The sequence below is a fragment of the Misgurnus anguillicaudatus genome, chromosome 9 (genome assembly GCF_027580225.2).
Source record: "Misgurnus anguillicaudatus chromosome 9, ASM2758022v2, whole genome shotgun sequence".
In the NCBI taxonomy this organism is placed as follows: domain Eukaryota; kingdom Metazoa; phylum Chordata; class Actinopteri; order Cypriniformes; family Cobitidae; genus Misgurnus; species Misgurnus anguillicaudatus.
In genome coordinates, this window is record NC_073345.2 from 25,111,057 (window position 1) to 25,136,047 (window position 24,991).

The 24,991-nt window shown below is 36.7% G+C and overlaps 1 protein-coding gene across 1 annotated transcript; it reads right to left on the reverse strand.

The window, feature by feature from the left end:
• Window positions 1-1,544: 1,544 nt before the first annotated feature.
• Window positions 1,545-11,927, reverse strand: LOC129424178 (beta-1,3-galactosyl-O-glycosyl-glycoprotein beta-1,6-N-acetylglucosaminyltransferase 4-like). The gene is made up of 2 exons (XM_055180774.2): window positions 11,681-11,927; window positions 1,545-5,182 (listed from the first exon to the last, which is right to left on the reverse strand). The coding sequence occupies exon 2, from the start codon at window positions 5,179-5,181 to the stop codon at window positions 3,886-3,888; it is 1,296 nt and encodes a 431-aa protein (XP_055036749.2). The 5' UTR covers window position 5,182; window positions 11,681-11,927; the 3' UTR covers window positions 1,545-3,885.
• Window positions 11,928-24,991: the final 13,064 nt, after the last annotated feature.

Here is a 24,991-nt window from a genome sequence, read left to right on the forward strand (position 1 = left end):
TGCAGCCCTCAACTGATGTTTATGTTGTGATTTTGTGTACTGGCCACCAGCTGTGTGATTGCAGTACCAGTTTTAGCCACAAGTTTTGTGATTGCAATACCAGTTTTGGCCACAATTCAACATACTGTTACTTTAAGGATTCACTTGGCCGACATCCGAAAATGGCTTCTTTTGAAAACTTTAAAATGTTTAACTTTTCTCTGTATATCTGTTTAAATTTAATGAATCTGAATTTTGAACACAGAATGGCAGTACATGGGGTATATTCTGCAGTTGCATGTAAATCATTTTTCCTTAATTTTAAATTGCTGTGCAGAACAGTTTAAAAACCGCACTTAATCCAAACTCAAACTGTGAAAATTTAGTAAAACACATGTGCAGTGCTATGCACATTTAAGACACATACACACACAGAAAATCTGACTGTTGTTTATTTAAGCAAATGTGGCAGGTTGTTTATTTAGGAAAGATGGTCCTTACACTGGCTTCCTGTTACATTTAGAATAGATTTTAAAGTATTGTTACACGTTTATAAATCACTTCATGGCTTAGGTCCCAAATACATGACAGATATGCTAACTGTATATAAACCTAAAAGATTACTCAGATCATTAGGATCAGGTCAGTTAGAAATCCCAAGGGTTCACTCAAAACAAGGTGCATCAGCATTTAGTTATTATGCCACCTCTAGCTGGAATCAGCTTCCAGAAGAGATCAGATGTACTTCAACAGTAAACACTTTTAAATCTAGATTAAAAACACATCTGTTTAACTTTGCATTTACTGAATGAGCACTGTGCTGCTTCACACTGACTGCACTTTTAACTCAAGTCACTTTTACTTCTGTTTTATTCTTTTTTAACATTTTAAAGTGTTTTTATTAAAATCACATTTATTTTCTTTAATTGTTATTCTAAATTCTCATGTATCTTTGTTTTTATTGTGATTTTATTGTGTATCTATTATTTTTACATTTTCTTTTTTCTCTTTTATATATTGTTTTCTCATTTCTATGTAAGGCACTTTGAATGACCTCTGTGTATGAAATGTGCTATACAAATAAACTTGCCTTGCCTTGCCTTGCCTTCCTCTTCTCATAAAGAACATGATAAGCTGCACTAAAAGTTTCCACTGTCTTTGCTGGTGTTTGGGGGAGATAATTACCTGTATGCAATCCGTGCAAGTAGTGGTGCGTGCAGTTGCACGTAAGTTGCACACCCAACGGATCAACTAAGCAATATGATGTGGGAGGGCTGTGTCTCATTGCACACCAAACGACTCAGAATAAAAAACACATAACATTACGATGGGTTTGTCAAGAGAGCGCTTTACTCGCGCTTTGTCTCGGTCCGGACAAAGAGGACTCAGAATTTAATTTCAAGAGCGGTCAAGACCATAACTGATGGCACATCACAAATGTATTTTTTATCATTCATTTTATGCAGTTTATTCAGTTTTGCCTTTGATTATTTTATAAAATTCTCTGATTGCACACACACACACACACACACACACACACACACACACACACACACACACACACGCACGCACGCACGCACACACAAAGCAAAAAAAATGTATATGTAACTTATTGGGGTGGTTTCCCGGAGAGGGATTAGACTAAAATAAATGTAAGAGCTGTCCAAACTGATAACATCTTGCACTGACATCTCTTAAAATACATGCACACAAGTAATATCTTAGTTAAAAAGGTTAAAAGTTTAGGTGAAGACTTGAAATAATTCTGCAAACAGGAGATATTATGAAATTCAATAGGTATATTTCAACCCCTTTTCAGTTTCATAATATTTCACTGTTGTTTCACATCAGTTGTTTTGCCGGATTTTTGCTCAGCCTCGTCTCGGTCTCAAACAAAGAGGACTCGGAATTTTATTTCAAGATCGATCAAGACCACAACTGATGGCACATCACAAATTTATTTTTTATCATTCATTTAATGCAGTTTATTCAGGTTTGTGTCACAGGTCGGAGCGGACCACAGATGTCGTGAGTCTCGCCCCTCCCTAGTTTCCACCTTGAGGAGGTCCCAAAAACACCCCAATGACCAGACACACGAGAGAAGGTAAGTATAATTAAAACAAACTTTATTTAAATTATTTAAAAGGTATTCAGGGGAGGGGAAGGGAGGTCTAAAATCTATCTCTCTGGTCCCCGGAAGTGGGCGGTGTTTGCGAATCATGGTCCTGGCGGAACTAATCTCACTTTTGGTTCTGCCCTTTCACAGTCACTCAGTGACATCTGGCATATGATGTTGGCATTGTTTAAGCATTGTTTAAGTTTCTCCCAATGACAATTTTTCTAATTTTATTACTAAAAACACTTGCATTGTGTTAAGTGGATGGCACGCCATGGAAAGACAGTTCAGATTAAATGGTTAAGTTGTTTTCAGCTCTTTAGTGTTTGTTCACTTTTATTTGCTTATAGACAAAGATAAATTCCAACATATCTGCAATGCCTTTGATTATTTTATCAACTTCTCTGATGGCACACACACACACACACACACACACACACACATACACACACACACACACACACGCACGCACGCACGCACACACGCACACACAGACTAATCATATGCATATTCCACATTTTATCATAAGTGTTTTAATGCAGTGACTTGCACTGATCTTGGTCTTGACTTGGTCTCGGCCTGTCTTGACTTGGTCTCGACCCTTTAAAGTCTTGGTCTTGTCTCGGTCTCAGCCTGTCCTGGTCTTGGTCATGACTTGGTCTCGGTTTAGGTGGTATTGACTACAACACTAGCGCCTACTTTAGCCTGTTTGTTTTCTACAATGTTATATAATGTTGATGATCTAATGATTTAGAAATGCACAACAGCAGCTACATATAGAAATACCAACACAAAAAAAACGCTTTTTTATACAATCTCTTTGGCGCCCCTATGGTGCTGCGCCCCTATGCGCCGCATATAGCGCATACCCACTTTTTGCGCCACTGATCCTACAGATCAGAAAAGAAATGAAGGGGTTCACAAAGATTATTTTAATATGATACAAAAAATCCCAGCACGTGAGTTAGGATGTGCCAGCCAGAGAAGCTCAAGCTTACAGTATATTACTAAGCAAACTGAATTCAAAGTATGTAAATCATAATGCATGTGGAAGTTCACAAAAATGATAAAGTACATCATTTGCATTATTTTGCATATTAGGAACTGTCTTTTTCGCTTCCTTTGCAATCATTTCCACTCATCCCTGATAGTATCAAATGAGATACCTCTTATTTTATATCCAAAACAGTTTGGACGTAATTAGATTTCGAACAGCTTAAGTCAGTCTGTGACAGTTTAAATATTTTCCTTGCTCTTGAAATGTTTGGGAAAACTACGTAAATTAGATAAACACTCACCACCTTGATATCAGACATACTAAGTCCATACCTGTATGTGAATTCCAAGTATCCAACTACTACTATTCGACGTACATCTCAGTTTTATCTATAGTGCAGAATCATATAAATACCTTAGAAAGAATGATGCTAAGCAACAAAGTGAGTAAAAGGGCAAATTCCATTTGAAAGTGAGCAAATATGTTACCTTTTTAAAAATTTATCACAAGGAGCTTCAATGGATCACAGTATCACAAGCAAAAAATGTTATATGTAACTCATTATGTAACTCATTTAGGGGCGGTCTCCCGGACAGGGATTAGACTAAAATAGACTAAAATAAATGTAAGAGCTGTCCAAACTGAAAACTGATCTTGCACTGACATATTTTAAAATACATCAGTGCCCTGTTTTACCTCAAAATGCACACAAGTTATGTCTTAGTTAAAGTTTAGGTGAAGACTTGAAATTATTCTGTAAACAGGAGATATTATGAAATCCAATAGGTATATTTCAACCCCTTTTTAGTCCCAAAAGATTTCCCTGTTGTTTTGACATCAGTTGTTTTTTCAAAAGCTTCTCTTCTATACATTCAATAAGAATAGGATCCACCTTTGGGTCCACTTTGTTAGCAAACCAGTGACCATAGTCAAGAAGCCATCTGAGCTCAGCAGCACCATAAATACACACAGACCGTACATTGACTCCAGTGCATGGTGGGTAAAGAACATCCGCAAAAGCAACCCACTTCACCAGACGAGTCTTACATGTCAGTTCGGTGATATCAGGGTCAGATCTTGGCACTTCTCCTGGCACTCCAGGCACACGAACCAGAGTTGCCCAAAAATGTTCATCAGGTGAGTATGTGTCCTCAGACCAAGCTAAAAAATCTCTGGCTAAATAACTCCACTGAACAAAACTTGCAAATTCCCGTGAGATTGTAAAGTATGCACTGCCCACAAACATTTCGATGTTGTAAGGTGGCGGAGATTTCTCCTCAAAAATGGTTATAGGTGATTCATAGTATTCAGATTTGCTATTTTTCAGGGCATGATGAAATCTCCAGCGCCACGTCTTTCCACCAGTCTGTCTGGTCTCCACCATGTTCTTGCCTTTAAGCATCTTTAGATCTGACACTAGTTCAGCGTTGGTCCGCAGTGGAAAGTCCTGTCCGCACAGATTGATGACATACTTCCACTTCACCTCAGACTCCAGGAGATCAGACAGACAATTAAGATCTGCTTTGAGGCGTGAGATGCCTGCATACTGCACCCTCTCCAGTTTTGAGGCAATGAAGACGTTAGGGATGCAGCGGGCCAGACCTTGCATTGCTGAAATAAAATCATCTGAAGACTTCAGGTCATAATGTATGCAATAAACATTATGTGGCATATAAATGGCCCTTAGCAACCTCTCCACAAGATCGGCATTCTTGTGAACGACCAAAGAGTAGGCAAGAGGAAATTCACGTTCAGACTCAGAGCCTTGTATCGCACCATAACCTTTTGATGTAATAAATCGATCACAATCAGAGGTGGCATTCACAACATTCATATCAGTTGGCCCCACATAGCTCTTTTTTTGACGGGCGACTAAAGATTTTCCCACTTCTGCTGGTTCCATGTCATATATTGCAGAGCAATTAATGCCATATTTTACTGTCAGTCGCTGTCTCTCAAACACTCCCGTATGGCCGAAAGTTTTAAGGTGGAGATTGTCTTCTTTTACTCTTGAAAGAATTTTCATGAAAATGCAAGTGAGTGTTAGTGTTAAACACAATTGTATGGGCCTTTTCCACAGTTTTCTCATTCTGTAGGGAAAAAGAAAGTCTCAGGTTACTTTAAAATAATTTTTAAGTTTGGTTATTGTTTTATGCACATCAACTTGTTTATTTTTTGCAGTTAAGCCTAATGCTAGATTCTTGAAATAAAATGTATAAACATAAAATAGTGTAGGCCTATATCAAACTGTAATAATATCAGCTATACCTATTGCTTGCTATTAAAATATTTTGAGATTTAGCAGATATATATAAATACATATTTCAGTGGCAAAACTTCACAAAAGAGTAAAGTTTAAAAAATAAAAAGCCTACATTTTTTCAACTTATAAGTTGAAAAAAAACTTACATTTTTTAGGTGTTACCAATTGAAGTCATTGTTTAGGTTGATCCAACTTTTCACAGTGTATATGAAGAGTTTGGTTCCAAAACACGATAAACGCCATTTAAAAAAAAAAGAGTTACTGCCAAAAGCAGTATTATATTATGTCAGTATTTAAATGTAAATTCTTAATTTTACGCAAAATACAATATCCGCAGTGTTATTCTGTCATCTTTTCTCCCTTTTTTCCCCAAAACATGACAAATGCCACTCCTCCTTTTCTACAGAACGCAATAAATCCGCTCCACAAATCACAGTGCACCATTCCACGCATTGTAAACAAACAATGGCGGCGTGTTGAGTACACGGAATCCTAGTTTTCCTAATCTTGTACTTCGTGATCAACAAACAAACAAGCACAAAATAATACTTTAATGGCATTGATAAACCTGTGATGGTTTTCTGTGACTGGAAAGAAACGTAAGCCATCAACATCTAATAATTTACGTGAGAAGCACTCGGGAGACGGAAAATGCCGGTTGCTTATTCCCCCGACAGCATCAAGCTCTCTCATGCTAGCACATTGACCCCAGGGGATCTTATAAAAACTTTTATTTTATGCGAAGCCAACGAAAATTGAGCAGGAACAAACATTTTACAGCTGATCGCGGTCAAAAAAGTTCAGCGATGACGTCTCAAGTATAACAGCAGCAATCGACAGTGTTCTTAATATGACAATATGAAGTATTTTTGTTTTGATTAATGCCATTAATGTTTATTTTTATTTACCACTAGTCAACTAAATGAATATAACATGGCAAAGATGAATGCACATTTATATATTGATTCAAAAGATTTATAGCATTTTGAAAAAAAAAACTTGCCATGGATTTATTGCATTTTGTGGAAAAAATAATAAATTTTTATAATAAATCTTTGAAAATCAAATTATGGATTTAAATATTTTATGTTTTTATAACCTAAAGATGCTATGTGAAAGTTTGTAAAAGAAAATAGTGGTTTTCATCTTGCCACTTTCTTGGTATAGAAAACACGTTTTTACCGAAATTTGTCAAAATGGATTTATTGCGTTTTGGAACCAAACTCTTTATAGGTGAAAAGTGAACTCTTTAAGAAACTGCTAGACTAAACTCTCTTATAATAACCAGAATAAAGAATACCTCAAGTCAACTAATCGACCTATACGTGTCTGTACAATGGAAACTGTAATGTTTCCATATGTATGACTGACAGTAAAAATTATAGGCCTTATTATTCTGTAGCATAAAAGCACATTTTAATAATTGACTCAATTATATTCTTCATATTTTCTCAAGGGATGGTTGAGTTGTCAATACTGTCATACTTGAGGAATGGCGGCATGCCCATCTTTTATTTCGTCACAATAAATTACAATGTACATTATTCAGTCAAACAATGTTGGGTGGTATAAAGAAACTAGTCTGATTGTTTACACTTTAGGTGGGTACATCCGGCGGCCTAAAAGTGCTAGCTTTTTAAAAATAAAATCTCAAAAAGTGTTAGAAACTGACTACAAAAGGATACAATGTAAAGTCTACCAAGAAACTAGTTATTTGGTATCTGATTATAATTAAGAACAACAAGTGAAGCTATTGATCATGATGTCAGTAAAACATGCCACTCCCTATGACTCCATTAGACAATAAAGCAATAATATGACACATAAAAAATAACAATAAAAAATTAATCTCAAAGAACAGACAACAAGGAAAGGTGTGTCAAACACAATAGCTGGAATCCACGTACAGCAAAAATATGTCTCATTATGTTTTATACATTGAGAACATTTAACTTCAGGAGCAGACATTTCTGGATATGCTGTTGATGGCGTGGATGAAGGGATCTCGTGTTTTAAATCTCCTTTTTTAGGAATTAATCGAATTTAGTCCTTGTGAATGTGCCTCATGCTCCATTCAACATCAAAACGCTGTGATCATATCCTGACAGAATAATTTTGCGGTAATACCAGACTCTACTAGAAATAATAATTTCTGAAAGAATTAAATAAATCAATACAAATTCCGAAGAATTAAAATGAATCCATAATAACAATTTATTTTGCCAGGCAGGTTACACTTGAATCAATCATTTAGTTCAATCATTTAGAATCAATCAAAAACATCAACATTCACATCTAAAATTACAGTAGTAAATAAAACAAAAACATGGCAATTAAAGGGATAGTTGGGCCAAAAATGATATTAAACCCATGATTTACTCACCCCCAAGCGTTCCAAGATGCATATGTCCATCATTTTTCAGACGAACACATTTTCAGTTATTTTAGAAAATGTTTTAGATCTTTCAGTTAATCAAATGTGAAGTTACAGGGTCCACGACCTTCAATTCCAAAAAGTGTGCACCCATCCTAAACGTAGGCAAAGTGTCAAAAATGCAGTTGGGCGTGTTACAGAGTATTTCTGTGCCGAATGCACTTCGCCAGGGTTCGTACAAGTTTCGGCTAGTTTTTTTCGATTACAGTTCTAACTGACGTTTCAGGGGTTTTTGATATGTATCACTTCTTTATATGGGCTTCCGCCGGAAAACTTCCCCCTAAAAACCCCGCCCAGCCGTCAGTCAGCGGGAGACGCTAGAGCTTGCTAACAGCTTATCACGCCACTAAGCTTTGTTTAATTTCAAAAGTCAACAATGGCACAACAAGAAGTGTGTTTTTGGATGTAAGGAGAAGACATCCAGCCTTATGGAAACAATGGATATAGTTTATTATCCGGATTAGCAGCGGAGTTTTGCGTGTGTGTTTGATGCGGTGGATTTTCAGAATTGGGTCATGACGAGTTACACGTGGTAAGTAAGACTTCTGTCTTATGTTGGAAATAGGCGCGTGTATATTTTATAAATGACACGAACATGTAGTGAATCATAAGTTAAAACAGTGTTGTATAGTGTTGCATGACTCGTACTCGCTCCTCCCGTGTTATAACTCCTCCTTCTTCATTTTTTCGTACGTTATCAGGAAAAATTCGGTAAAGCTAATCTTTCTTTTATAAATCTGATTAAACTAAAGACTCTTCAGAGATATAAAGGATGTCATACTACTCTATAGGTACTCCAGATTAATATCAGAAATGCAGAAACAGCGTGTGTTACGTGAGCTTTAAAACTTTATAAACCAAAATAACTCGCATCCGGTAATGCCGCCATCTTAGTCGAATCCGCATTCAGGATCAGAGCTTTACGCAGCGTACGGAGGTTACTCTGCTGCTGCTCTGTGCCAGAGGTGGGTAGAGTACCCAAAATCTGTACTCAAGTAAAAGTACAAGTACTTATACAAAAATTTACTCAAGTAAAAGTAAAAGTATCAATCTAATTATTTACTTGAGTAAGAGTAAAAAAGTATAAGATGAAAAAACTACTCAAGTAGTTAGTTACTCGTTACTTCCGATCTGATAGAGAAGTAGCGCAAAAGCACTGAATTTCAGACTACTTGGAGGTTTTTCACAAACCTCTCCTTAAAAGTCTCATTGTTCTGCTTATACAAGTAAAGCAGCCTATCTCAGTCCTGCAGTGGGTACATTATCACATAACGTGTCATTTGAGAAAAAATCTCAAACACACACACAGATGTTTTTCTGACGGTTAACTCTGTATTTATTTCATGTTCACAACACAAACTTGTCAGCATCTGCCTTTAAACATGCAAACAGTAAACAAAAAAGAACGTGTATGTCTGTTTGTTATCATGTTTTTATATGAATAGGTTATTTTCATGAAACTATTCATTTTGACCTCTTGGAGTGAAAACATAGACCGAACTTGAAGCCGCCATGTATGATCTGCCTCCGATATCTCGCACAACGCACACGCGCCCTCATCTGCTTCTCTTATCATCTACGCGCGGTACCGCGTGCTAAAGGGTGACCGCGCGGTCACGCGCGCTAAAGGGTGACGCAGCCTGTCTCGCAAAACTTTCGAACACGCCCAATAAACTTTAAAATATATATATATTCATTAATTATTACCATTTGAAAGTAGCGCAGTAACGCCGCCGAATGTATCGAAGTAAAAGTACAGTTTTTTCACTAGAAATGTACTTGAGTAAGAGTAAAAAGTACCTATCCTTAAATTTACTCTAAAAGTACTAGTTACACAAAAAATGTACTCAAGTACATGTAACGAAGTAAATGTAATTCGTTACTACCCACCTCTGCTCTGTGCCCCCGCCCTCGAAATTTGTCATACGTCACTAAGAAAAGTGCGTACACTACGCTAATACTTTCTCCTGAATACAGAGGAGTCTAATGGTGCGTTTACACCAACCGCGGTAGAGGCGTGAAGCGCGAGTGATTTCAATGTTAAGTCAATGTGCAGACGCGTTGACGCGCGTGAAGCTCGCGCGAATTGAGCGTTGTGCGCGGTACGCGCGAATGGTGCTATTGTGCATTTTGCGTTTCACGCGAATTTGCGGCTGACGCCCGAGTTGAAAAAATTTAACTTTGGCGGAATTTCGCGCCGCTTTAACCAATCAGGAGCCTGCCTGCTGCTGTGGTGGCAGCCCCGCCCGGAGTCACTCACTTAAGCAGTCACTCGGAGCTATATGACACAAGTTGTTATTTCTATTAGGAGACAGGAATAAAAAGGACCTCGCTTGGAAGAGTGTCAGTAAGGACTTTGGGCAACCTGGTAAGTTGTAATACACACTTCACTTTTGAGTCAGGTGACGTTTATCGACCCGCGCCGTTTATTTTCCCCCTATAGTAAGGTTACCCAATACAAACTGGTAACTCTCTTGATAAATGCACAATCAACATCAGTCATCTTGCAAACAGACACTCGCACAGCAGTTGCCCCTCCCACAAGAAGCGGATTTTGCCTCGGACGCGCGTCAAATGCTTGCTTTTTCCGCGCGTCTACTCCGCTCTACACGCGCGAATGCATTCAAAGTGTTCAAGCGGCAAACTCGGTGCGGTAGAGGCGATTTTGACCCCCAAAACGCATTTGGTGTAAACCCTGCATAAGATGGCGGCGCTACCGGAAGGTAGTTATTTTTCTTTATAAAGTTTTAAATATGGATATTTCTACAACAGCACCACGCGGATTACCCTCAGAAGACCTTTATTTATCATCCTGGAGCCGTTTGGATTTATTTTGTGAAGGATGGATGCACATTTTTTGGACTTGAAGGTCGTGGACCCCATAACTTCACATTTAATTAAATGAAAGATCTAAAACATTTTCTAAAATAACTGAAAATGTGTTTGTCTGAAAAACAATGGACATATGCATCTCGGACAGCTTGGGGGTGAGTAAATCATGGGTTTAATATCTTTTTTGGCCGAACAATCCCTTTAATGCGACACACAGCAGTGCAGGAAGTTCTGAATACAGATGCTTCCATGATGTTTTAATACACACAGGGGGAGCTTCTGGTTACAGAATGCCTCCCCGAATATTTTGCCAGTGTACCTTAAATGCTGACCATAACAAAGACATTGTAAAACTACAAAGAAATCTAGTCTGACCTGTACCAAGTGACCTTAAAAAACACCTGGTCAAAATAGCCATAAGTATCCTGGCAAAACCCAGGTTTTTTTCTCTACAAGAAATGCATCTTCTATCCTAAGTCCTAAAACCTTGATCCATCTCATCTTAGACTTATAGAATGAGACCTTTTTACCCAACGCACCATGACCTTTAAACTGAAACCACCCATGAATATAGAAAATTGCAAAAAGTATGTACATAATATCATATATATTCAGCAGATACCCAATTATGTGAACCTGAAGGCTAACAGTGCAAAAGCCTTTGTGAAGAGATTAGGAGAACAAGAGTTGCATGTCTGTAACCAGTTCAACCTTAGAGTCAAATTGGGTTAACAACTCCACCTGAGGTTTAACTGTTTTAGAGTGTCTCTTCATAAATAAACTTAAAGTTTACCAGCTGTACTACACTGTCCAAAAATGAAAATAATATTTTTAAGTCTAAACAAAAGAAACAGTGGGATTTTATCACAACATCTCTTGCTCAAAGAAAACAAAAACATTCACTGCTTTAGAACTAACAGTCCGCCCCTGTTTACCTTTCACAGCTAAAGTATACACTTAGTAAAGCGGTTTCAAATTGCTGCTATTGTAAAGTCTCTAAATGAAATGACACATTTCTTAATATTAGGAATATGAAAGAGTTCATGATGAAAAATGTACCTGTTTGGAGGTCATTTGAAAAGAGGCATATTTCCTAAATAAAACGTAGCTCCACCATGTAGCTGTACCTTCTCCAGAGTTCATCAAAAAGATCAAAAATCTGTCATCATTTACTTCTCCACATGCGGTTTCAAACTTGTATGACTGACTTTACATGGAACACAAAAGGTTAGGCACTGGCAACGTCAGTCACCATTCAAGTTTCAAGTTTTATTTGGCTTGTTGTACACAAGCAGATTTTGTTGTTCTGCCCACACACTCAGAAAAAAGATACAAAAGCTGTCCATGGGGTGGTATCCTGTCAAAAAGTAAATTTTAGTACCTAAAGAGTGAATATTGATACCAAATGTATACATATATGTCTTAAATAGAGACATGAAATAATAATATAATATATAATAATACAATAAGGTGGTTCTTTGTAATCAAATGTTGATAAAATGTCACATTCTGCCTCATATTCATCTTACAAATTTCTTGTCTCCACAGCAAACAGAGCAATTTTTGTTTTTACTCTCCCAGGACTTATGGAGGGCACTGTATATTATTTCTGAGAGTGTAGATGACGTGAATATGAAAAGGTGCATTATGACATTATGTGCATTGTACAGCAGCCATGAGGATGAGACGTTAAACCGAGGTCCTGACTCTCTGTGGTTGTTAAAAATCCCTTTTGAAGAAAGAGTAAGGGTGTGCCCCAGCATCCTGCCCAAACTTGCCCATTGGCCTACTAATCATGCCTTCATATACTAATTGGCTATATAACTCTGACTCCTCTCCACTAATAAGCTGGTGTGTGTGGTGGGTGTTTTGGCACAATACGGTGCCAGGTGGATGCTGCACATTGGTGGTGGTTGAGATATGTAAAAAGCGCTTTGAGTGCTGCAGAAAAGCGCTATATAATTGTAACAAATTAAAATTATTATTGTATGGAAAATCGAGTTAATAGTATAGATTGAGGTTGTTAGTTCCCTAAAATTAACAAAAGATGTGCAGGTTTGGAACTAAGTATCAATAACAAAATTGTTCAAGTTTTACAACTATTTGTACTATAAAATGTTGGTGAATATAACAGTAAGTCTTTTTTAAATAGTTGCTGTAGTAAGCTCAAATTAACTTAATAAACCCATAAAGAATACAACTATAAATATCTACTGTATATTCATGCATGGATTTCACAGACCTTGCTGAACCTTGCTTTATATTTATTGCTTACCTCATTGAACTCCCTTTAAAATCAATGCAGATATTTACTGAAACCATACAGTGTGCCCATATGTGTAGAGTTAGCAAGGTGTGTTGTATCAGTATTTGTCTTTACTTTTTTAAAGTATTATGCACATATGCAGCTATTGTGGTTTGATCACAGCAGAATCCAAAGAATTGTTATTTACTTTGTGCCTTTTAGTGTATAAGGGCTGACAGAGCTATTAAACACAAAGGCATTGAACAGTGCTTTATAGTTTGAACTGCTTTTGAGTCGAATTTTAAAAAGTGACCAGGATGCAACAGACAAAAAACATAACACAATGACCTCAGATGTCAGTCAGTAGACAAACTTAAAAAATATTAGGCAGCCTGAATGCAAGAACACGCATTGTACTCTGCATTTGACAGACGCTTTTATCCAAAGAGTATAAGTGTTTAATGTCAAACTTAATTTTTTAGGGAGAGAGAAAAGACGTTAAGTTTAATTTTACCAATATATATGTTCCTTTCAAGTACTCCTTTGTAGGGGTGTCCTCGACTAAGGATTTACATATTCGAATCAGAATTGTCGAATCTTTCCATAGTCGACCGATAGTCGAATCATCTATGTGTGTGTGTGCATGGGTTGGGAGGGGGCCAGACCAGGTACAAATTGGTAACTTTTATTTTCTTTCACAAGCAGCACACATAAACAACTTTCTGTTAAAGTGACCAAAACTGTATTTCAAGTGATGAACGAAGACAAAACTGACGATGCATTTATATATTTATTTTTTTAAGGTAAAATATATAAGGCAACATTTGTTTATTTATTCCTCATAACATTTTAAAGCCACGATCTACAGAACATCACACAAAAATACATTTTGATAACTAAACCTAAAAAAATAACAAAGATGATTCTGCCTTGGAAACCCCGGCTACAATTAAGTGTTTTTATTTAATTTGGAGATATAGCGCGTCAAAGCAGTCATGACCAAAAAAAACCCGACAAATGAGAAATGACAAATAATTTGTGATTGTGACTGTAAATGATATAAACTAATCTTTATTTACAATTCATTAAACGTTAATTTATAACATGAAAAACACTGAAATTAATGATTTTATAGAGACTACGCGTTATTATTTAACACAGAAATACCTGCTTGCTTGCTTTGACTTTGATCATTTCTGTATTCACTTTAGATACAGAAAGACCGGATGATATTATTTATTTCAGGAATCTCTTTGCTATCATTTGAAAGTGAACACCAACCATAATATTAAATCACAAGAAAGACATTCGTGTCAGGCAGAAATAGGTTCGGTGCAGATAGTTTCCGTTTCATCACCGAAATTGTAAAAAACGGCTTACCTGTTTTGTAGTTTAACTTTTGACAAGATAACCAAAATGTATGATAAATACATTTTAAAAACTTATACCCGTCGAAAAACATCCGTTTTTTAATGTTTAGTTTGATGAACTCAAATATGAGACGCAGAGCACCTAGCCCGTTTGGCTAAATTGCATGCGCAAGCATGGCCAGCACGCAATAGCGCAACATCGATACAACGAAAAGCAATCCAAAATTTACAGACTTAAATTAGATCAGAATTTACGTTTATAATAGATACATTTTTTTAATAAAATAAGGTCAGAAGTAACAAAGTGCAGAACAAATTTGCAAAATGCCTCAAGTGCACAGAAACAAAACACAAGCCAAATAGTTAAATCAGATAACCCAGAGTGATTTATAAATAAAATAAAATTAATTATTAAAAGAATAGAAAAGTATAGCCATAAAATATTGCCAGCTTTGTCTTTTAAATGTAGAAACATTTAACGAAGAAACCTCCGTGTAGCCCGGTCACAGGGGATGTTGGATTTATTAAAGCATTTTAAAAATATTTATTGAAAGCTGTTACTTCACATACTATGTGCAGCATTATCATAATATGCTGTATATTAATATATTGTGAGAAAGCTGTTATATGTGAAATCAGATAATGTGTGCACCCATATACGGCCAAAATTTAATGATCCTCATTTCATAACACATCTGCGACGATTCGACTGTGAGATTGGTAGTCGAATCAGGCTTCTCCTATCGATGCATCGAATCTTCGACTATTCGGGGTCACCCCTACTCCTTTGTTAGACAAAAGTTGTATAACTTGCTTGTTTGTGTTAGGTGCTCTAGAATAATGTATAAAACAATAAATATTTGATATATTAGAACTGTGCATTAAAAAACAGACTAAAGAAAAAACCCAAAGAGTCCTCACATGAAACGGCCATTTACAACAATGAATCTATAAATAAAACACACAAAAAAGATAAATGATGAGTTTAATACAAGTTTAATAATAAAATGTGAAAGATGTGCCCACACTTGTTACTTTGTGGGGACGATAAAAACTTTACCAAATATATAGGCCTACATTCAACGGTAGTTGGCAAATGACAAATGCACTATTAAGCAGAGGTTTTACTTTCTACTTAAAAGTATTTTTCAAGTATTTGTATTTTATCCATGTTTTTCTTTGGAAAACACATTCTAAAGCATATTATCATAATTTTTATTCTATTACATTTCATAAATACAAGTGTTTGTTTAACATTTAATATTTAACATTAACGTACTTTTACTCAAGTAAAAGTACACAATTTTAATGTAATTAGGTATTAAATAAATTTAAATACCAACTTAAAAGGTGCATTTCACCACCTACTGAAAAGCAGTGTGAAGCACATAATGAAAAGGAAGTTTAAAGCTAAAACTATCTTTCAAATAAAAAAATAAAAGATATATAAATGTTACACAGAAAGGAGTTTAAAATCCTATTATACAACAGTTCTTTCTGGTTCTCGAATCTGATTGGCTAAGAGGTGTGCAATATTCTACTGATAAAGGCACAGTAACCGATTCACCTTTCGTATCATTCCGCCACCTAGTGAATGGAGGTCCTCTAAACAAGCTCATGTCTGAATGGAAAAACTGCACGGACACACACACGGACACACACAAACATGCTGTTTTGAATCACTCTCCGTGTGTCTCATTAGTTCACTATCTTGTAAATCAGTCTGTGAATCCCAAGTTATTATTCCGTCAAAGATCAGCTCTTTTGGATGTTACGTTAAACTTAATGGTAGTAATGGCTTGTCACACCGTGTGGACACTTGGAAAGAGGAATGTAAACACTTATTTTTTTCTGGAGCTATATCTCTTATCAGAACGCGAAAACACAGTGGAACTTCAGGTAAGCACCGCAGCTTTTAAATGTGGACATTGATCATTTATTTAATCGCAACGTGACTATTAAAACATGTTATGAGATATCGCCACTGGTATATTTATAAGCAGCATGCAAAAACATCTCTCTGACACTTATAAAAAACAGTTTTATATAGTACTGACAAGAACGAAGTCTAATAATAACCGAGTGCTCGTATCGCGTTAAGATTAAATGGTAAACCAATAGTAACATTATATAAGTATAGTTTTATTAACTTTTACCTCGAGCCAAAACAATAACAACACAAAAGACACTAAACATGAATAAGAAAACAAGTAATAGTTTTATCATGACACCAAATACTGCTGATTTGATCTCATTTTGACCATCAAAAACAAACAAGGCCAACATGAGAGCCAGGGTATCTCTGTCAGAGATGTAGCCCAGAGAGGGCGGTGGTCAGCGGGGCGAGTGAACACTGACGTCCGCTCATGCTTTGGTTCTCATACGTACCGAATCTCACTAAGCAAACATTCAAACAGGCGCTATCTTTACTAATCGACTGCAGATTTAAATATAATACATATATATTCCCGACTAAACTAATCTTAAAACTACACTTTGTGACCAAGAAACGTTAAAATAAAGAAACGCCTATCCGTCCATTGAGTTATTATGAGTTTCAAAGCAGCCGAAAGTGTTACCTGTCATTCTGGCCGCCCTCAAATCCGTGGCGAAGAAGTAGTTCTCAAACAAAGAGGCTTTTAAAATAACTCCGTTGTTGTTTTCTAGTTTTCGTTTTTCAAACGTGTGCCGTCGAACTGTTGTATAAAAGCAATATCGCTCGGCCTACGGCCTCGTGCCTCTGGCCTAATCACAGCCGTGATGATATAGAGATATATCACACTCCTACTCGAGTGATATTGCTTAATTATATAATCCTGTTTCCTTTAAATATATAAATAACTCTTGATAAAATCTTGATTATTTGCTACCTTTCTCCTAGGAGAGTGATATATATTTCTTAAAGCTTGTCTTAGCTGGGACCGCTCTCTAGTAGAGAGTCTATAAGCACATATTCTACAGTTTCAGCTAATAATTGTTCCTTCACTCTATTCCTTCTGCCCCATTCTTCTGCTATTGTCACTTAAGTTGTCATTTCTCTTAAATGCCACTTCAATGTCGATTTGTGAATAGTTTAATGCCTGTTTAGCCAGATTGTCAGGATGTTCATGCACATTTTATGTATGGGTGTGAAAGGAAATGTCCTTTCACACCCATACATAAAATGTGCATGAATATTTAGCTGTAGGAAGCAACACTCTTTCCGGGATTTTTGCCGTGTCTGTGTGATGCACACACAGATTCCGGCAAATCATTGGCAGTGTGAATGAATTAAAAATCGAACGATCCCGGACAAATGAAAAGGGCTTTACTTACTTGCCTTGGTGGGCTGGACATTTATGTATTTAAAGGGGTGTTGGGTAACTGGATGTAGGCTTAATAAGAGGGCAACTGGACAGGGCTTAGACAATGTGGAGGAGGGTATTCATCAAATGTTGTTGTTTTTATATAATTTATAATTATTATAATATGTTTTAATATATTTCTAAATACTTTTATAAAAGGCTATTTGGTGACATGAATTTCTTTTTTTATATATCACCAGCTTTGGAGGATATTCTCTTGCATGGAACAGATGATGCTGGAGAGCACAAAAACAGTTTAGAAAGGTTCTCCATGGTTTGGCTTCACTTATATAAAAATTAAACCGGTCAACGGTTAATAGCCTGATTGGGCTATTAAAGCAGTCACATGAAAAAGTTATTTTTCATACAGACCATTTCATTTGGTGCATGTGCAGTGACGCGATAAGCGTCTGGTCCGAACTTTACTTCCGGTTTCTGTTTTTTAATGGTCTAAGTAATGGTCGAAAATAACAAATGTTTTTGGGTTCCTATATCTAAGTGTTGTTTATTTTGCTTGTTATATAACTACTATTAAAGGACTTTGTTGTTACTTATTATTCGCAGAGTTTACCGGAAGTTACGTGGTGACCACGAAAGCTGTGTGTTTATGTTGTTACTGCTGAAACCGTCTATAGACCATTTCAAAAGGTTTTGTCCCAGACTAGAATGCATGTTTGAGCTGCTTTAATTTATAAACATCTTGTATTAACATTGTTCTTAAATATGTCAGTGACATTGTTTAGTCTTAAGATGCACACCCGTATTGTTTTTTGTAACGTTTGTTTGAAAAACTACTTAAACGTCCTAATATAACTAAGACCTAGTCCTGGATTAATCTAAACCCTGTCCGGGAAATTGCCCCTTCGAAGCAAGCAGCGGAGTGTTGGTGTGACTCGAATATAACAGAGCAGACTGCTCTTTTTTCGTTTGAACCTAAACAAAGTAGCTCAAATAAATAGGTAAATAAATAAATGCAATAACTTTTCTTTTTCACAGATTTAGCTCAGCAAGCTTTAAAATTTAGTCACATGTTGTCATGATGTTATAATGTGGATTGCACGTTTCTAAGTGTAAGTTTAATATTTATGGATAATGCGATGACACTGAAAAAAATCTTGCATTTATTTTTTTATGTTAAATGTGTGTTTTTATACGGCATAGGAACTGCGTTGGTTTTGAACACTTACTGTTTTTTAGCTGTCAGAATATGTTTATCCAAATATGCTATGAGGTAGTTTTAAGACAAAAATTAAACATATTTTCATCTTTATTATATTCTATATTCTAATAAATGAACAAACTTGGACAATGGAGCTCTCTTGTGGCCAAATTGCGCAATTGCATTTCTAAAAACCTATAGGAAGAAAAAATATGCTGCACATATGAAGAGTTTCGTTGCAAAACGAGATAAATAATTTTTTTAACATTTTTGTCAAAACATGTTTATTATTATGTTATCATGTTATTATTTTGTTTTATGGTGCTACTTAGCTGTATTTTTAAGTTATGAAGGTTTAAATCAAAACAAACCAACTGCAGTGGCATTGAAATTAATTGGAAAACACAACCGAAAAACGAGATTTCTGAACAATTAAAAAAACGGTGGTTATCTGGTTTTGCAAAGAAACTCTTCATATTATATCCTATATATATAAGACTTTATACTAGAGGAGCAACAAGGTGAACAAAAAAAATGAGGTTGAGTGCGAGACTCAAAAATAAAAGTCTTGTGTTCACCGAACACGTCTCGGCTGACCCCACTGGCTGGGGAGATCACTGGAATGAGACAAGGCTGATAGCTAAATAATAAGTCCAAGCACAGCAAGAGAGGCCGTCTTGCTGCTAACTCCTCGTCACTGGGTCCTAAGCACAATAAGAGCAAATAGGTAATGCACAGAAAACACATAAGCACTTTAACACAGAATGATCTACTGACAGCCAGGGTGACACAACAGAGCATATAAAGGGAAAGGGGGATGAGCAAGCCCACATGCAAGAACTGACTGGACCAAAACAATACAACAGAGACGAGCCGGTCACAGCCCCTGACCCACGCATGGTATGCTAACTTGCAGTCTTAACACAAAAACAAATGTTTTTTTATTAGCATAAAAAAATTTACACCATCAATTCACCAACATACTGAGGGCAACACCGAAACACTGACTAATTTCTTCTCTGTATCAGGGACGTGCACAGACCTTTTGAGGGCCATGTGCTGAAACTGAAAAAGGGCACCCACCTTCCAAATAAATGCATGTAATACTTGTCTCAAAAGCTTTATATTTATTCACAATGAATTACAGTTATATAAAATATGTAGATATTCTGGGTTTCAGGGTTTCTTTAAAACTAATTGCAACAGCAATCTTCTGTGAGCCATATGCTTGAAGATGCTTGTTTATGACTTCACTGTGATCTACTGGGATGTACCTCTCTATGGCTATGAGAAGGTCTGAGATGTTTTACTATGGTTATAGATGTGAAGACGAGCGGGGAGTATACAATACTATATAAAAATTACCTAGCGAGCAAGTATATTAACATTGTAAAAATGAACCACTGTGTGACCATATATAATATGCAATTGTGCAATTGGTATTGCTGTACTAGGACCAGGCATTATCTGCAGACTTTTTTGCTTTTACTGCAGAAATTTATGGGAAAAATCTGCGGAATTCAGCAGAATGATTTTAAATTGTTTAAAAATATATTAGCAAATGTACAAAATTGCATCTAAAATGATTACTTTTTTAAAGGCATACAATGAAAATGAATAAATCAAACCAATGAGTCATCTGAATTAAACTGGACCAACATGAACCAGATTATGTGCATGTGTAACTGGCTACAGAACAGTGCTCTAGGTTCTTTATATTTTTTCATTTGATCACTTACATAGTTATGAACTTCTCAAAACTTCATACTGATTTCCCATCTACAATTTCTTTATATTGTGTTTTATTTAAATTAATTTTTCTGCTGGGTTAAAAATGACCCAATGTTGGGTTGATGTTATGCAAACATGGGGTATAATAACGCAGCAGTTGGGTTAAAACAACCCAGCATTGGATAAATTTTAACCCAGCAGTGTGTTCTGTCCAATTTTTACCCATTATGGGTCAAAAATAACCCAGACATTTTTAGAGTGTGTATGCATATGTTCATATTTCCCAAAAAAGCTGTATGTGAACTAGAGTTAAAGTGTTTGTTGTCATTGGTGCACTTACTGGTGACGCACACGGTGGCGCTGTTGGGTTAAAGAGCTGTTTTGCCTCAGAGCATTATCAGATGCTGAGGTCAGACCTGATAATGCTTTCTTGCAACTCTCCCCATTAAAAATAATAATAATAAACCTCTCCCCACTAATATTGGTATGTTTGAAATGTTGCTGGTTAAAAACAGTTTATTAAATTGTTAAAGGAATATAATCTCTATGTGATGCACGTGTTGCTAATTATTTGGCATTGTGTACCCCTATAGGCCCTGTCCCAAATGGCGCTTTTCATGTGGACTTTCGGTCACTTGGCCTTAAATTGCGTATGCTTGCTTAGTCTACAAGCCCGTATCTGTAATTTTTACGCTCCGAATTGTGCTCATCAGTGCCCCCTTTGCACCCTTTATGCGGTCTTCGGCCAAGTCCGCACTGCAGCCTTCGCGCACTTTACCAACCCAGAAGTCCTTGCGAACGTGCAATCAGATGACGACAAAAGGAAGAGTTCACACTGATGGGCAACTTCTCTTTCAATTTCCGTTGTGACGCTCGAGTCTGTCCCAAAACAGACTTTGTGCGCCCTCTTGGACCCACGTCAAGGGTCTTTAAGGTCTGCACTACATGATGTCATCAAAGTGTGGACTCTAAGCAGGACCACAAGTCCGGAGTGTGCCATTTGGGACAGATCCACAGTGCCAAAATACGACTCTGGTGCAACCACGTGGACTTGCATCAAGGGTCCCTAAAGTTTGCACTACATAATGTCATCAAAGAATGGACTCTGAGGAGGACCAGAAGTCCGGAGTGTGCCATTTGGAACAGGGCCAGTCTCTTCCGCTCAACACTAGGGCCCTGTCCCAAATGGCACACTCCGGACTTGTGGTCTCAGAGCTTTGTTTAGTTAAACCATGCTTAGTGTAGTAAAGCCATAGTTTTGCTGGTACTAATCAATACACCATAAAACCATGGTTACTACACTTTTACCACAATAAAACCATGGTAATTTCCGTAAGGGTACATTTCAAAACCGCTGTAATTACACTCATTCTCAAAAAACCAAATTCCGACCCTACATCACTGCTAAACTTCCGTCCTATCTCCAACCTCCCCTTTCTGGCTAAGGTATTAGAAAAAGTGGTGGCATCACAACTTCACACTTTTCTACACCATCACAACCTGTATGAGCCTTTTCAATCTGGTTTCCACCCGTGTCATAGCACAGAGACTGCCCTACTACGCATAGTCAATGATCTTCTTCTGTCTGTGGACTCTGTCTCATCCTTCTCGATCTTAGAGCTGCATTTGACACAATAAATCACAATGCCTTAATCTCCCGTCTATCTGCTATTGGTGTTTCTGGTACAGCCCTAAATTGGTTCCAATCATACCTCACAAACAGAAAGCAATTTGTTGCACTTGGTTCACATAAGTCTTCCCAGTCCTCAGTCACTCGTGGTGTCCCTCAGGGTTCGGTTCTCGGGCCACTCCTTTTTCTCATATACATCTTCCCTATTGGTCAGATTATTCGCAGCCACGGTCTAAATTTCCACTGTTATGCAGATGACATTCAAGTGTATCTTACCACCACTTCACACTCTGATCCCCCCTCCCCCCGCACTCACTCACTGACTGCCTTTCTGACTTAAAAACATGGATGCAAAACAACTTTCTTAAACTCAACACGAATAAAACTGAAATTCTGCTGGTTGGCCCTAAAAGCATGCTCTCCAAACCGTACACCTTCACCCTTAATATTGATGATTCACCTGTTCACTCTACCGCGACTGTCAAAAACCTTGGGATTACATTTAAGTCCACTCTCAGTTTTGACCATCATATCAAATCAGTCACTTAAACTGCCTTCTTTCACCTCCGTAACATTGCACGCCTTCGACGCTTCCTTTCTGTCAGTGATGCACAGACTCTGGTTCACTCCTTCGTCATGTCCCGCTTAGACTACTGTAATTCACTTTTCCTTGGTCTCCCCACCAAATCCCTTCAAAGAATGCAATATATCCAAAACTCTGCAGCCAGGCTACTTACACATACAAAACGATCTGCCCATATCACCCCCATTCTCCATCAGCTCCACTGGCTACCAGTTTCATCCCGGATTACATACAAAGTACTACTCACCTTCAAAGCCCTCCATAACCTTGCTCCTCCATACATTTGCAGCCTCTTAACTTCTTACACCCCCCCCCCCGCTTGCTCAGATCATCTGACCAAAACCTTCTCCTCATTCCCCGCACTAGACCTTCCACCGTTGGTGGTAGGTCTTTCAAAACTCTAGAAGTCCCTCCCACAACCTCTACGTGACAGTACTTCTCTTCCTTTCTTCAAAACCCATCTCAAGACATTTCTGTTTAACGAACACTTCTCTCCACACATTTCATAGTCCGTTTACTAAATGTTTGTTGTTCTGTTAGTTGTATTCAATTTATTTATGTTTCATATGTAATGTTTATCTGACTGTGTTTTTCTATTTCAATGTAAAGCGACCTTGGGTTTGAGAAAGGCGCTATATAAAATAAACGTATTATTATTATTATTATTTGTTGTGTTGGTTTAGTAGAGTAATATAATCTTAATGATGTCTATGCATCGTATTAACATGCATGTGTGTATGTATGTTAGTTGTTTACATCTGAGAACTCCTGAAACGTGATGTAATGTGCTATATTGGTAGTTGACGGGATTTATATACACATGTGAAACATTGATCATGTAATTGTAATGTGTTAATACAATAACATAGACATTGTTGTCATGTTCATGTATACAGAGCCACGGGTGTGCCGGTGCCACCCACATTAAAAATGGATGCAGAATAATTTTTTGTCTCAATTAAAAATGTTTACTAAACTTGTTGTTAACTTAAAATATAACTTAAATTGTGACAATCATGACTGAAGGGGTCAGTTAAAATATTATAAAATATAATATTAAAATAAAGCATTATAGCCACAATTAATAACAGATGTATGCTATTCGTTTTATTTAGTTCTTCCTTTATTAATACTTGTACAAACAAAAGATAAATGTTTACATAATGCTTGGAATGTCTAATACTACATGATTTCAGCGTATATATGCTGGAATGTGTGTATAGTAGCCTAATTGTCTTGTGGACAGAATAAAGTCTAAGATTAGTATTTCTTTTTACAACGAAACCCAGCACAATGTTTTATTGTTGAAGTGATCTTTATGGTTATTGTATTATTATTAGTTGGACTGGATTGCCACCTTGAACTTGAAAGCACGACGTGGCGCGCATCATTCCCAGGGGCGTCATGCACCAATTTTTTAAGGGAGCACAGTGTGCACAGCTCACAGAAATGTGTGCATACACAGACATCAAACGAAATATATTAAGGCTTACAGTCTTTTCCATGGCATCTACATTTCTAACAATCTGAGCGGCAAAAACCTCCAAAATAAAAGTGTGGACTGACTTTTATATCAAATAATATTCAATTGGAAAATGACATATTAGCATACATCTGAAACGGCATGTTTTGTTTATTTACGTTTTGTTTAATGACTTGTTTAATTGTGTCATTAATGCAATTGTGTCACAAATGCTTTATAAGTGCAGCTCATTATTAGTTCATGTTAACCAACTAATGTTAACTAATGAACCTTATTGTAAAGTGTTAAACAATTATTTGTTAATTATATAAAAAAATGTAGATCACATTTACTAAACTGTTTTTATTTATATTCCATTGCAACTTCAAACCAGTCTAAGGAGTTTGTTGTTTTCATGTAGCCTTGGCAACTAGCCAGCCTGAAAAATATGCACATGAAATTAAAATAGTTGATCTCACCTCAATCATTTAACCCGCCTTCGGCAATGCTTAAGTTCATGTTACATACTGTACAGCGTACAGTACAAGATTGTGATTATTTTTAACTCGTATAAGACAGGGGTACAATTTGTGTAGTCTGGCATAAAATGTGTTTATATTTTCACTTTTTGGGGCACTTCCTCTGCCATGGCGCTCCTTTTTACACAATTTTCAAAATATACACTTTTATTTAAATACAATACAACATAAATAGTACTGTATAAGCAGCTAATATAAATACACTGTAAACCCTAATGTTGTCTTTACTTAAACAATCAAGTAAACATCACTTAATATTTTCTGTTTTGAAGCCAAAGCTTAAAATTTTTTGGTTGATTTAACTTTT